This window comes from Cherax quadricarinatus, chromosome 52, assembly GCF_038502225.1.
Source record: "Cherax quadricarinatus isolate ZL_2023a chromosome 52, ASM3850222v1, whole genome shotgun sequence".
Taxonomy (NCBI): Eukaryota; Metazoa; Arthropoda; class Malacostraca; order Decapoda; family Parastacidae; genus Cherax; species Cherax quadricarinatus.
The window spans coordinates 11,290,821-11,305,232 of NC_091343.1; the positions used below are offsets into that span (position 1 = coordinate 11,290,821).

At 41.4% G+C, this 14,412-nt stretch overlaps 1 protein-coding gene across 1 annotated transcript in view; it reads left to right on the forward strand.

The window, feature by feature from the left end:
* LOC138854198 (uncharacterized) overlaps window positions 1-14,412 on the forward strand; it is a 141,953-nt gene that overhangs the window by 50,942 nt on the left and 76,599 nt on the right. Inside the window, exons 19-21 of the mRNA XM_070095991.1 lie at window positions 12,142-12,387; window positions 13,132-13,204; window positions 14,294-14,411. Of these exons, the coding sequence (XP_069952092.1) occupies window positions 12,142-12,387; window positions 13,132-13,204; window positions 14,294-14,411 (437 nt within the window). The remainder of the gene's footprint in view (window positions 1-12,141; window positions 12,388-13,131; window positions 13,205-14,293; window position 14,412) is intronic.

The following is a 14,412-nucleotide window of genomic DNA, read 5'->3' on the forward strand; positions in this document are numbered from 1 at the left end:
GCACAACATATCTGCTCCCTCTCTAAGGACCCACGGGGAGATGTTGTCTGGTCCCATTGCCTTTGAGGTATCGATGTCCCTTAGCAGTTTCTTCACCTCCTCCTCATCTGTATGTATGTCGTCCAACACTTGTTGGTGTATTCCTTGCTGGTGTCCCCATCTGGTCTGTCCCCCTAGAGTCCTTCCTGTCTCTACTGTGTGTGTGTGTACGCCCGTGTTCGTGTGTGTGTGTGTACGCGCGTGTTCGTGTGTGTGTGTGTACGCACGTGTTCGTGTGTGTGTGTGAGAATAGAGAGTTCAATATATGCCATCAACAAAGGTCATAAGAATAATCAGAAACTAGATGGCTAGAATGGTGTGAGTGAACACACTGTGGTACGTCCAGGATGGTAGAGTGGTCGTCGATCCTGTTACACTGTCAGCTACCCCTAGGCAACCAGACAGTTTATAGAAAGGTGGTCTTCAGGATAGCGTGTATGAATATTTTTAGTCGGGAAATGACGTTCTGAAGGAGGTCTTAAATCTAGTAAAGATCGGTCTGAAATAACATTCATTCGAGTCAACATTCTTCATTGTTTTTCAGTTAGTCTGAGGTGTCAGTAAGTCTTTTTAGTGCACTAGAAAACAATCTTCGGTATTTGACTTAGCTTTAAATTATCTGCCATTAAATTATTTACTATTAAATTACTTATTTAAATTACTAGCCCCCCTTAAATCAGGGATAATCACAGATAGCACTACAGACCACTACCGTACCTTCCTCTTGACAAACATTAGTAAACCACCACTTGAATACAACAAAGTTTCATTTAGACTCCATGATGAGGCCTCAATAAGGAAGTTCACAGCTGACCTAGAGACTGTTGACTGGCCTACAGAATTCTCCAAGGCCAATGGTATTGATGACTGGACAGACATTTTTCTTAACAACAAACATTGTCCTATAAAAACGAAACAGATCACAAACAAATGGCTTGGTTGCCCATGGCTAACCAGCACCATTCTGAAATCCATTGATAAGAAACACCAATATGAAAAGCAATATAGACAGGGCTTAATACACAACGATATTCTTAAACACTATTCATCAGTCCTCACCAAAGTAATAAAGAAAGCCAAACAACTATACTACTCCAGTAGATTCACTGACACAAGAGGAGATATAAAAAAGACCTGGAAAACACTCTCTCAGATTCTAGGGACACACAAACTGAAAACAAACAAGAATATTGCCCTAACTAAACCTAATGAAACACCACTGCATCCCACTGACACAGCTAACAAGATAAACGACTTCTTCTCAACCATAGGTTCTAATCTCGCCAATAAAATCCCACGTACCAAAGCCCATGCCGGGGACTACCTAGATGGGAATTTCCCAAATTCCTTCTATCTTGCCCCAACTGAGCCCATGGAAGTCACCGAGATTATAAAGTCACTTAAAAATAACTCAGGGAATCTGTCTCATGTCCCACCATTATTGTACAAGAGAGCGGCCCATGTCCTCTCGCATGCTATCTCATTACTTTTTAACAAGTCACTAGAAACTAGCACCTTCCCGAAACTACTCAAGACGGCAAGGGTTACACCAATACATAAAGGTGGTGACCTGACAGATTTAAACAACTATAGGCCAATATCAAACCTACCATTGCTATCCAAAATCTTTGAGAAACTCGTGCACAGGAGGCTATATTCATTTATAACGGCACAAAACATACTCAACCCCTGCCAATTTGGATTCAGGAAAAATAAAATCACTAACGATGCAATCATAAAAATGCTAGATCTGCTTTACACAGCATTGGAAAATAAGGAATATCCACTAGGAATTTTTATTGACCTAAGAAAAGCTTTTGACACAGTAGACCACAGCATCCTACTCCACAAACTTGACCATTATGGTATAAGAGGCCATGCACTTGCATATTTCAAATCTTACCTTACTAATAGGTATCAGTATGTCACCATTGAAGACACAGCATCAACAACACAGCCACTTGATACTGGAGTTCCGCAGGGAAGTGTCCTTGGTCCCCTGCTCTTCCTCATATACATCAATGATCTTCCAAACGTATCTCAACACCTGAACCCCATTCTCTTTGCTGACGACACAGCTTATGTCATCTCTCACCCTAATCTTGCCACCCTCAACACCATTGTTAATGAGGAGCTGATCAAAATATCGACTTGGATGACAGCCAATAAACTATCGCTTAACACTGACAAAACCTACTACATTATGTTTGGTAGCAGAGCAGGAGATGCGCAAATTAACATTAAGATCGACAACACTCTAATTGCCAGGCATAATGAGGGCAAATTCCTAGGCCTATACCTCGACAACAACCTGAACTTCAGCACCCATATCCAACACATAACCAAAAAAGTATCCAAAACGGTTGGGATCCTCTCCAAGATACGATACTACGTGCCGCAAACTCCCTTCTCACACTATACCATTCACTTATATATCCATACCTCACCTATGCTATCTGTGCTTGGGGTTCAACTGCAGCAACACACCTAAAGCCAATAATAACACAACAAAAAGCCGCAGTAAGAATAATCACTAAATCCCATCCCTGGCAACACACCCCCCCACTCTTCATAGATCTAAACTTACTCCCTGTTCAGTACATCCACACTTACTACTGTGCAATCTACATCTACAGGACCTTAAATTCCAATATTAACCTTGACCTAAAACGCTTTCTTGATAGTTGCGACAGAACCCACAGGCACAACACCAGACACAAACATCTCTATGACATTCCCCGTGTCCGACTAAACCTTTACAAAAATTCAATGTATGTCAAAGGCCCTAAAATCTGGAACACCCTACCTGAAAATTCTAAAACTGCAGTCACATTCATCACCTTCAAAACTACTATCAGAAAACATCTTATCTCTCTGATACACCCTGTCAACTAATTACACGAATACCACCTGGTGGTTAACACTTACATTCACTCACCCATTTGACCATAAACATAAATATCAATCTCAATCTCAAAATAATGAATCTTAACTAGTCATAAGTTGGCCTGTGATACTCCAATACTGAAACTATGTATAGTGCCAAAACAAAAGCATTCACATTGCTAAACTCACAAACTAGTATTTAGTCACTTAGCCATAACTCATACGCTGCCTGACCACGGTAGAGTGTGGTTGTGCTCTGCACCCCTCTGCTGTTTGTAGGCGAGCTCCCTTGTCAGTTACCTGGCTGCAGTGGTGTGAAGTGGTGCTGTCACACCTCGGCTAACAACATAAGTGCACTGTGATTGTCAAGATGGCGGTTAGTCTGAGATGCCGGATAAATACTGTAGGCATTGAGCTACTTAAAGGAACGATAACGCCCAGTTCTGCGCAAGTCTTATTGCCAAAGATCATCCGGGAGACATATGGCGTACAAGACAGTGACTTGTATGGTGTAGCATTGAACGGAGGACAACGAATTTTCGTCAAACTGCTATCAGCAACGGTTTATGAATCGTTAGTCACCAGGTTTCAGGACGTGAGTCTTAACGTCACACCAGCTGTCAGTGTAAGAATGGTAGATGTTTCACGGCATTATACGTGGATCAAGTTATGCAACGTTCCTTTTGAGGTGGACGAGGCGGATATAAGGAAAGTTTTTGAGACGTATGGGACGGTGCATTATGCTCAACATGGTACGTGGGCGGCAGGTGCCTATGCTGGTTTTCCAGAGGGTTCTTTCAACCTCAAAATGACTTTGAGGCACCCAATACCGTCCTACGTGTATCTCCAAGATTTCAGGACGCAGGTCATGGTAATGTACCCAGGACAACGACGTACATGCCGCCTATGTGGTGAGTATGATCACATAGCGGCGACGTGTGACAAGCGAAGATGTGTGCCTGGACCTGTGGTGGACGTCGCAGCCCCTGCTTCAAAGGTGGCAGGTGAGAAACAAACATCGGATGGAGGGCGTGGTGTTTTGTGGAGCGAGATAGTGGATCGGGCACACAGGACTGGCGGTGAGTTGGAGTCCCTCCCCCAGCTGCCTGATCAGGTATCGTCTCCTGTGGATAAGGAGGAGCAGCAATTACAGAAGAAGGTTCTTGAGATTGAGGAGGAATTGGTGGAGGTGTTGAAGACTTTGTCACCACCAGAGAGGGACGTTACATCTGAGCGTGGTGTCATTGGAGAGTCGTCGCTTCCAGAAAGTCGGAGACATGATAGTTTGGGACGTGATGGTGGTTTGGAGTCGTCCGTTGAATCATTAAACCATTCTCAGGTAGAGGTGGAGGTTCATCGAGAGGCAACATCTGACCAAGAAATGTGTAACATGACGGTCACGAGAAAGAGGGCGGCTACGTCAGATTCTGATGACGTCCTTACTCCTGCACAACGGCCTGGGAAACAGACTGAGGTGAAGTGTGAAGGTAGTGGTGTAGGTGGTGGTAGCCATGATAGGAGGCACCGGAAGAAGGGGGGAGGGAAAGAGAGCACTCTGAAGGTGTCAAACTTAAATTCAAGCTTTGGAGTTGTAAAGAGTGATGAGAGGAAGCAGGAGTGGAAACTTTAATAGGCCTTAGGTGTATGTCTGTAAATGTTAATGGGTTATGTAGCGGTATGAAGAGAAATTGGTTTCTTAATTTCCTGAATAAATCTAGAGTGGATGTTGTGTTCCTGCAGGAGCACAATTTTAAAGAGGGTAGGGTGTTGGAGGTGGCAGGATTTCGAGTAGTTACCCTGCCATCTCCCCGTCTAAAAGGTGGTGTGGGAATTTTAATAAGGGAGACGAGCCCGTTTGTTTTGCAGAGAAGCGAGGGAGGAGGGGGAGGGAGGGTGTTGCGTGTGGATGGGTGGTGGATGGGTAAGCGTGTGTCTTTTGTGAGTGTGTATGCGCCGGCAGAAAATAACATCAAGGTAAAGAATGATTTTGTGTGTGAGGATCTTGTGTTTTTAAGTGCACTGCCAGAGGTGGCAATAGTTGGTGGGAATTGGAATAGTGTAATCAGGGTGGCTGATGTGGACCCAAAAGGGGCTGGATATATGTCTGTGGCTCTTAGGGATTTATTAAGGGATGTTAGGTTACGTGATGCCTTCGGGGGGCGGTGTGGGAGACTGAATATACGTTTGTTAGGAGTGGATATGCTGCGAGACTAGATAGAGTGTACCTTTCTCAGGGAGTGGATGTGAAATCTTTCAGTACTGTGGAGGCTACAATGTCAGATCATAGGGCAGTGGTGGTGGAGGTTGGGTGGGGGACGCTCGCGGACATATATAGAAGTTATTGGAAATTAAATATAAGTGTGTTAGGTGATGAGGAGGGGTTGGAGGGGTTTTCAGTCCTATGGAGGGAGCTTAGTGTGGAAGAACAGGGAGTGGATGACATTGTGACATGGTGGGATTGTGTTGCAAAAGAAAGGATTAGAAAGTTTTATGTGAGAGAAGGAAAACGTATTAATAATTTAAAATATGGACTGGCTAACTATTTAGAGGATAGGTTAAGAGGTTGCTATGGGCGGGGGGTGGGGGGGAATAATTTTCCTATGGATGAAATAGCTGATATAAAGGGGAGGTTGAGGGTGTTGCAAAATGACAGGTTTCAAGCTGTAAGGGTGCAGGCAGGGGTGGAAGAAGTGCTTTGGGGCGACAAGCCGTCAGCTTGTGTTTTGCGGCATCAAAAGCAAAGGCAGGCGGTGACAGCTATTCCATGTTTAGAGGTAATGGAGATGGTTGGGAATTATAGAGCAGGGCAGGAGATACGAACCACGAAGGGGATGTGTGCGTATGCGGAGGCTTGGTACGAGAAGTACTGGAACAGTGGGGGGGTGGGTGACATGGCGTTGGACAAGGTGTGTACGTATGTGACGTGTAATTTAGGAAATAGTGATAGAAAGGCTTTAGGTGGGACTATTACGGCAGAGGAAATAGAGAATGCGTTAAGGGGAATGAGGAAGGGGAAAGCGCCGGGTATTGATGGTCTCCCAGTAGAATTTTATTTACAACATTGGACGTTAATAAGGGGATTTATAGTTAGGTTATTTAATCGTATGAAGGAGAAGGGTAAGTTGGGGGAGAAGCAGGTAACAGCAGTTGTAGTGTTGGTCCCGAAGGTCAAGGGGCAGCCCACCCTTGGGAGTACCGAGCCATATCACTGATGTGTGCAGACTATAAGGTGTTCGCAAAAATTTTAGGTAATAGGTTCAAAGGTGTTGTGGGAAGGGTCGTGTCAAAATCTCAGTTTGGGTTGCCGGGAAGGTCGATGACTGAAGGACATGGCATACTGAGAAGTTTTGTGGAAGCTAAGGGTGGGGGTGAAGGGGCGGCTTTGTTGGCTCTAGATTGGCAGGGAGCATATGATAGAGTGGAAAGGGGAGCTTTGCAGGTTATACTTAGGAGACAGGGTTTTGGGGAGGAAATAGTCGAGTGGGTAAATACGTTATACGAGGGGGCGAAAATGAGGATACAGATTAATGGGTGTATGAGGAGGGATATTGCAATGGGTAGAGGCCTTAGACAGGGATGCCCCATGTCACAAATATTGTTTGCATGTTTCCAGGACCCCTTTTATAGAATGGTTGACCGCAGCTTATGTACGCCAGGTTAGGGAAGTGTGGGGGGTGGGAGGGCCTGGCCGGGTTTAATTGGATATGTTGACGACACCACTGTTCTCATTCGTGAATGGATGTCAATGGGAGTGTTGGACGAGGTTGTGCAATTATTTGGAAGTGCCACGGGAATGCAGGTAAATAGTGCAAAGTCAAGGTGCATGGGGTTGGGTTCTTGGGTGGGGGGTGTGGGGGGGAGATGTAATGTTGTTAAAGAATGGGCGATGTCTGATTTGTGGTATTATTTATAAGGATGACATGGTTGCGGCACGGGTGGAAAACTCGGATAGGTTATTGGAAAGGATCGTGGGGCGTCTAGGTGTTCTGAGACCCCAGCACCTAACTCTTATACAGCGAGTGATAGTCGTAAACATTTTATTGTATAGTATGATTTGGCATGTTGCAGCTGTGTTCCCAATTTCAGGGACAGCGATTGCGGGAATTCTAAGACGGGTGTACAAATTTTTGTGGGGTTCACGTTGTGATTGGTTACGGAGGGAAGTTGTCATGTTACCTGTAAGTCAGGGTGGGTTGGGGTTGATGGATTTGAGACGGAGGGCTAAATGTGTGTTTATTGAATGGGAAGTGTTGCGTGAGGGTGTGAACGTGGGGCAGTTGGGAAGGATACACGACAGGCTGGGTGTGTGGTATCGAGGAATGGAGTTCAGGGAATGCAAAATCGTTTTGAGGGCTGTGATGTTGGTTAGGGAACTGAGAAAGGTTCGTATAAGGGTTTTGTGTAGGTTACTTGTAGGTAGGTGCGTTATCCCAGTTGAGGGTTTGTTCCCCATGTATGCGTGGAAGAGTATTTGGTTTAGATTTAGTAAAATGAAGTTAAACCCTCGGGCGCGTGAGGTGATGTTTAGTTTCCTGCATGGGATCCTTCCGTCTGGTGAGATACTACGAAACAGACAGGTTGTAGAGGGTGGGGGGTGTGGTATCTGTGGAGGGGATGAGACCGCGTTCCATGTAGTTTACTTTTGTGAAGGGCTAGAGGAGGTTAGGTGCTGGTTAAGTAGGTTGGTACAGAGAGTGGGGGGTCGTGGGGTGTCGGTTCTGCGTGCTTTAAGTCTAGATATGGGTGGGTTAGACGAGGGTGTCATAAGAGCTTTAGATTATATCATGGTAGATTATATATATGTCGTGGGTGATGAGGGGGAGATGGGATAGTGAGGAGAGAAGGAAAGTTCTTGGGGTAACGTTCTATCGTACGATGTGTCGTAACAGAGATTTGTATGGGAGGAGGTGGGATCAGGCTTTCTCAGAGGGGTATAGAATGCTAACGTTAGGGATTCTCGTAAATCTGTGATTGATAATGAGTGAGTGAAGGGGTTTTCATAGGTTGGAGGGAGTCAGGGGGTCACAACGGGCTCGCCTCCCTGGGGGGGGGTCGTGAGAGTGTTGTGAATGTGGGTTTGGAAAGGTTTTCTGGTTTTCATTGAGACTTTATGACATCAAGTGTGGATGTAGAGCTCAAGGTCTCGTTATGTTAGATATAACACTTTTCAGAATGTAGGTATAATATAGTTGTTTTTTTTTATGTATAATGTTGATGTGTATCAGTCTTGTATGACACGATCTTGAGGAATAAGTTCTTTGCGACAGGAAGTGTTTTAGTTTGTCTTTATGTACATAATATGTGCTGAGTTTTTGCACGATGGGATATACTTAGATACTGTTTTGCTTTGTGCATACAGTGCATCTGATTAATGTGATGTTGTGAAACTTTTTGTGTGTACGTGTGTGTGTGGGTGTTTGTGTGTGTGTGTGTGTGTGTGTAAATATATATCCCTTTCTAATGTATTGAGCCTTTGTCATGGGTCAGACGTTATGTAATACTTTATATATGTATGATTCGATTCTTTTTAATGTTTATAATTCTGGTCTGTACCCTGATACCGGTTTGGTGTCAATGCTAAGTTCTTGATGTTAAGTTTTAGTCTGTATGGTATACAGACATATCTAGACAGTTTGTTTTTTTCGTATGTTGGTATATGTAAAGCTGTATTGTTAGGGATACATATGTAGATGTTCTAGTAAGATTATGATGTTAGGTTTTGGTTTTTTGATTAATGCGAAGGATGGGATTTAACTGATATAACTTCTTTGTATATTTTATGTTCAAGTGTATTGAGCCTTTGTCAGATGTTATGTTATATGTACAATTTATATATATGCAAGGTTTTGCATCAATGTATGTGTATATATGTCAATTCATGACCCTGTGACAGTATTTTTTTTTAGCTATGTTCTTGCCGTAAGTTCTTGTTGTATGTTTGGCAGCAATATCTTGCGAGCATATAGGTGAAATCTGTTTGTCAGTTAATTTGATTGAGATCCATACTGTTTCTTTATTTTTATGTTAAACTGTATTGGTTTTAAATAAAATATAAAAAAAAAATAACCCAACAAAAAGCCGCAGTAAGAATAATCACTAAATCCCATCCCTGGCAACACCCCCCCCACTCTTCATAGATCTAAACTTACTCCCTGTTCAGTACATCCACACTTACTACTGTGCAATCTACATCTACAGGACCTTAAATTCCAATATTAACCTTGACCTAAAATGCTTTCTTGATAGTTGCGACAGAACCCACAGGCATAACACCAGACACAAACATCTCTATGACATTCCCCGTGTCCGACTAAACCTTTACAAAAATTCAATGTATGTCAAAGGCCCTAAAATCTGGAACACCCTACCTGAAAATTCTAAAACTGCAGTCACATTCATCACCTTCAAAACTACCATCAGAAAACATCTTATCTCCCTGATACACCCTGTCAACTAATTACACGAATACCACCTGGTGGTTAACACTTACACTCACTCACCCATTTGACCATAAACATAAATATCAATCTCAATCTCAAAATAATGAATCTTAACTAGTCATAAGTTGGCCTGTGATACTCCAATACTGAAACTATGTATAGTGCCAAAACAAAAGCATTCACATTGCTAAACTCACAAACTAGTATTTAGTCGCTTAGCCATAATACCAACTTACCTCATAATTTTGTAATATTTTAAACTTAAGATTTAATTTAAGTCTGCCCGAAATGCTTAGCCATGCTAGGTGTTCTAGTGGTACACTCTGTAATTATTATTTTACTACATGTAAACCACACAATAACCAAATTCTGTAAACTCAGCATTATAATCCTTATAGAGAATAAACTTTGAATTTGAATTAATTACTTATTTACCCTCGTGTAGCCTATTACCTACACGAGGGTAAATAAGTCTGTATTTCATCTGTAACCATTAATTTAGGATGCTTTCATACCTAAAATGTTTGCAAACTCGTTATTATATGTCAAATTTCCCTCTTAAAATCCACTCAAAGTGATTTGGACTCGACCTTTAATACGTGTCTTGCTTTCTACACACAATTATTTTTTTTCACTGCTCTGTCCTTTTCCAGTTCTTCCCGTTCTCATTTTTACCATTCTTTTATGGCCTAACAAAAACTAAAATAAGCGTCACAGTAAACTCCTATGCTTATACACTGATATATACATATATGTATATACACCAAAATATACACTAACCCCTACGTGCATATACACTAAAATATTACAAATACTTACTTTTTTTTCTTGGCTTCAGATTTCAACTAAAGTTTCTAAACATTTGGTTGAGATCATGACCCCTTAGGTTAAACATTACTAAGTTTATAGTCAAACTAATTACTCTTCCATCAGGTCTTAAACCTCTCACACACAAAATATTGTAAAACTTTATTATAACACAGGCCTTGGTTATATAACACGGAATAGGTAAAACTAGCAACCTCAAAATTAAAATCTTCACTAGTTCAAAACAAGCAATATTCAAACTAGTGGTGGAGATTACCGGAAAATAAACATTGGTAATACATTTTAAGGAGTATAAATATGGCTACACAACTGATAACATAAACAACTCATTTATTATAGCTCACTGGGGCATCTCTTGAAGTTAAATGACGGAAGAACATAATTACATTAAAGGTATTTAGTCTGTCATGGATCATTGTCAAGTCACAGGTGAGTCGAGAGAAATAGAGAAGGCCAGAAGACATATCAGGAGGGGGCGGAAGGAGTGGCGGCGGTAGTAGTAAATAGTGCAGGTGGTAGTATTGCTGCTAGTACTACTACTTGCTGTTACTGCTTCTATTACTATCACCACCAGTACTTCCACAACTACTACCTACACCACCACCATTACTACAACCACTATTACTACTGCTACAGCTACCAACACTACTACTACTACTACTACTACTACTACTACTACTACTACTACTACTACTACTACTACTACTACTACTCCCTTCACCAGCCTCCTCCCGATGTGTCTTGTGGCCTCTACTTTTCTCGCCTCCGTAGTCACTTGACAATGATCCCAGACAGACCGAAACGTCGTTATAAGGTTTCTCTCCTACGCTCACTTTTCCGGTGCACTGTTCTAGCCACGGTATTCTGACTTTTTATTCTTCCCGAATATCTTTATTCGAGATGTTCATCTACTGCTACTTTATCTCACTTAAAACCTGAATTCTTGAATTCTGCTTCCACAGCCTGAAAATTACATCTTATCCAGACCCACCCATGTTTGTCACTGTTAATACTACTGTTTCCATACTTCTACCTTTTCTGGGTTCCTCTATATAAATCTCCATTCTCATGTCTTTGTTTTAGATTGTTAGACATTTTTGTGCGAACGTCACTCAAATAAGGATACCCAGGTGTTGCACATGTGTCTTATTCATCTATGCCAAGATACCTATCAAGGAAACAGATCTTCATAGGAAGAAGTGTTCAGAAGGTTCTTTTAACATTTGTTACCCAAAACGGCAAATACTTTAACATTTCCACTATGATAACATGGAGCAACTTGCAATATGAACAGTGACTGATGTTGAAGTAGCCAGTCTAAGGCTTTATTACAAGTACTTATAATAACCTATGCGATGTGTCAAGATATCTTATTAATGAAAACAAGATACCAGATATATTATGCAAATTTCTTAATTTGATTTCAATAAATAAGTCGACTTCGGATATAAATCCAGATGTATTCCTATAATCCCTTTTGAGTCCTAGTTCCTAGGCCATTTGTGCATTCATATGCTCTTGCATTCCCATCCACAGGATGGATATGGGAGGCACAATATACTAGTCGCTTCCGCGGCAAAATCTTAAATTTTTAACATTTCAAAATTATTATAAGTAATGGTTCAGAAACCCTTGAACACTGCCATCCCTTCATACCTATTACACAACCTATTTTACGACTTTTGTTAAGTCTGTGCTATAACCTTTCCCTGTAAAACCCTATTATTAAATCTTTGTTGTAACTTTTACTCTCAGGCTTTTCTTTTTACTCCCACCTGTTCACTATATATCGTCCTCTGTTCTGTTAATGTACAATGAGGCTTAATCAAGATCTTGTCATGTGCAACATGGCCTCAATAAAAGATTCAGATCCGAGTCTGCGTTCAGTTACCTAAATTAACGTCATATTCATTAATTAACGTTATATTTATTGGGTTGATATAATTAGCAGATCGCAATATTAAACCCAGTGGAAAGCAAGGGTACAGTGGGCACAATAAGGGAACACTTTATCAACATCCGTGGCTCCAGACTATTCAGCATCTTACCAGAAGATATTGAACATACTGCTGGGATATATGTAGAAGTCTTCAAAAGGAAACTGGACGAGTATCTTCACCAGGTGCCAGATCAACCAGGGTGTGATGGATATGTGGGGCAGTGGACCACCACCGTATACAGCCAGGTTGATCAGGCAAACACCAGACGAGCCTGGCCCATGGCTGAGCTCTGAGAGTAGAAAACGTCTCGGAATTCATCGAAGGTAAAGGTATATTGTTATTGTAACGTTTTCTTCGTTTTTTTCTGAGGAACACCGCTCGTGACGTGCCCCCATTTTGATTTCTCCCCATTTGTGCAAACTCTCTGCTGCCTATTTGTCAGCCATGCCTCTACCCAGGAAGAAATTTCTCCTATTCCGTGTGCCCTAAGTTTCCTCAATAGCCTCTGGTGTGGAACTCTATTGAAAGCCTTTAAGAAGTCCATATACACAATATCATATTCATTACCATGATCTATCTCCTCAAACACCATAGTGAAAAAAGTTAGTAAATTCGTAAGACACGAACGCTCCTTTGTAAAACCGTGTTGAGATTCGTTAATCAATCTGTGCCTATCAAGATGGCTACGAATTGCTTCGGCAATTATTGATTCCATAAATTTTCCCACTGTGGAGGTAAGGCTCATTGGTCTATAGTTCGAAGCCAAGGACCTGTCACCTGCCTTGTAAATAGGCAGCAAACACAAAAAGAAGAAAAACACAAACACAAAAAGAAGAAAAACACAGCAAACACAAAAAGAAGAAAAAAACGCAAAAAGAAGAAAAACACAAACACAAAAAGAAGAAAAACAGAGCAAACACAAAAAGAAGAAAAACACAACACACTCAAAAAGAAGAAAAACACAAAAAGAAAAACATACTGCAAATCATAATTTTCAGGAGCAAAAACAAGAACTTAGAATTGACAGAATTAAATTGCACGAAGAGTCAGTTGATCACACTAAAGATAATTGTTAGAGACGATTTCTCTAACTTATAATTAAAAATTAAAAAAAAAAAAACTATATCAGTTCTCAAAGAGGGAATTTGCTCCCTGAAGCTGCCTGTAAGTAACAGTGGAGCATCTATTATATAATAACTTAAGATACTAAACTGTTAATCACAGTTTGTGGTCTCTTACCCATTCACCTTCGGTTGAAAAGTACCTGGTGTTAGTAGACTGTTGTAGGTCGCATCCTGGCGAATAAGGGTCAAGTATTACAAACAACTAAGGATTTCTAATGTCTCTCATGTGACCCAATTCCTCACTATGATATGCCCACGGAACAAAGTACAGGACAATTAAACCATACAAGTGCCCGTGGCTTGGCTGGTAGCATCCTTAGCTCACACACTGAAGCGTCCGGGATTTTTCTCTTGCACGGGAGAAACATTGGGCATATTTCCTTACTCCTGCTGCCCCTGTTCACTTAGCAGTAAGTAGGTACCTGGGTGTTATCCCATTGTTGTGGGTCGCAGCCTGGGTGAACAAGATTAATCAAAGTTGCCTGAAATGCTCTGCATTATGAAGGGCTTTCTGTATAGTATGCCAATGGTGTCAGACAGGTCTGCATCAGTATTATTATTATTGTGATGGGAGATACGTTATTTATCCCTTAATCTCTGAAGGAGAGAGAAAATGACCTACCTCTGTTATCTTGTTAAATTTTCGGACTGCTTACTCTCACAGTCAGGGAGACATTTAGTATACAGTGGACCCTCAGTTTTCCAACTTAATCTGTTCCAGAAGGTTGCTCTGTATCCGAAATGCTCGAAAACCAAATTAATATTTCCCATAAGAAATAATGTAAATCTAATTAATCCGTTCCAGACACCCAAAAGTAGTCACAAAGAAAATAATTTTTTAAAGATAAACTATAGTTTTACATACACAAAACAATTATAAATAAATATAAATAAACAGTGTAAACATTACACACCTGTATTGAAGGCTCTTATTGGCGTATGGAAGACAGGGGGGAGGAGGAGAGAGGGGGGATTTATTGTTTGGAAGGGGTGGCACTCTGAACTTTCTTTGACCCCATGTTGGCTTATTTCACAGTCACAATCAATAAACAAGCACTAAAATGCATGGATGAATGTGCAGAGTATTCTTTACTCAACGAGAGACAGACGCAGACTGAGTGTGACACATGTGAGGAAGTGGTGTCCCCAACAGGG